Here is a 1,147-nt window from a genome sequence, read left to right as displayed (position 1 = left end):
CATCCCCCAGATCCCATCCCTACCCTGTGACTGGAAGCTGGAGCCGGGGAAGGTGCCGCCGGCCAGGCCGAGGGTGACGGTCCAGGTGAGGAGCCTCCAAGCTGTGGCCATGGTGAGCGCCGCTCGTGTCGGAGCAGGGAGATCTGTGCCGGCTGGGAGGGCGCTGTCCCCACATGTCTCTCCCTCGGCCACCCCTTATGTCCAGAGAGGAGTCCCGGGTCCCTCCGCAGGCATCCTCGGCCGCTCCGAGCTGTCCCGAGGCCAGGGGTCAGCACCGGCCCATCCCCAGCGCCCGCATCGCCCCTGAGGGTGAGAGGTGAGGGTGAGCGGGGGATGGAGGAGGACACGGGGAAAGGAGGTCCTGGAGAAGGCAGGAGTGGGATGGAAGGAAGGGAAAAGAGGAGAAAGGATGGGAAATGTTTGAGGATGAATTAATCCCATCAGATCCTGCTCCTCCTCCCGGGGATCCTCCCAGCTGGGATTTATCCGGTACCTGCGGAAAGGAGCTCGGGATCAGTGGGAATCCTTTATCCTGTGGCAGCCGGGGAAGAGCAGCCCCGAGAGTGCCCTGGGTCACCTGATCCCTTCAAGAGAGCAGGAAATAACAGCACTGGCAGGGGCTGGTGAGCAGCAACCCAGAAATCCTCCCCAGGGTTTCCCTGGATTTCAAACACACTTCAAGGACTGTCACCGCACTGAGGGAAGAGCACTTGTTCTCAGAGTGTACTGGCTGAGCCTAAAAAAGTGATGGAAAACAAAGAACCCATTCAGGGAACTCACCCTCAACCCTATCCACAAATGGATCCTGAGATTCCAATCGCATTTGTTCTTTAAAATGCTCTGCTAATTGCTCCGGTGAAAGATTCCTGGCTCGCAGAGAATTTCCACTCAGTCTGAGGCGATGACACCAAACTCGAATCGTGCTGGGGACTTGTACAAAGCCTGCGGGGTTTTATTTTTGTTTCCCCATTGAATGAGTGTGGGATGAGTGCAGCACATCCCTCACCTCCCAGAGAATCCCAAATATCCCAGCGGTGACGCTGCCAGCCCCAAACCTCCCTGCAGAGGCGGCAGATAAAGTTCTGCAGTGGCGGTGCAGATCCCACGTGCTGCAGCAGGGCTGGGAAAGGCAGGATAAACATCCAGG

General features: G+C 58.1%; 1 protein-coding gene across 2 annotated transcripts in view; it reads right to left on the bottom strand.

The window, feature by feature from the left end:
* The window catches only part of ADAMTS10 (ADAM metallopeptidase with thrombospondin type 1 motif 10), a 64,060-nt gene that overhangs the window by 50,130 nt on the left and 12,783 nt on the right, over positions 1 to 1,147 (bottom strand). The window contains exons 1-2 of one of the 2 annotated variants that reach the window (XM_015651882.3): positions 781 to 1,071; positions 24 to 303 (exon numbers count right to left, since the gene is read on the bottom strand). In XM_015651882.3, coding sequence (XP_015507368.1) covers positions 24 to 111 — 88 coding nt within the window. In that variant the 5' untranslated portion in view covers positions 112 to 303; positions 781 to 1,071. Of the gene's footprint in view, positions 1 to 23; positions 304 to 780; positions 1,072 to 1,147 lie in introns of those variants that run through there. The other variant, XM_015651881.3, reaches the window with a different exon arrangement.

The sequence above is a fragment of the Parus major genome, chromosome 28 (genome assembly GCF_001522545.3).
Source record: "Parus major isolate Abel chromosome 28, Parus_major1.1, whole genome shotgun sequence".
In the NCBI taxonomy this organism is placed as follows: Eukaryota; Metazoa; Chordata; class Aves; order Passeriformes; family Paridae; genus Parus; species Parus major.
This window is presented reverse-complemented; position numbering and strand designations above follow the sequence as displayed.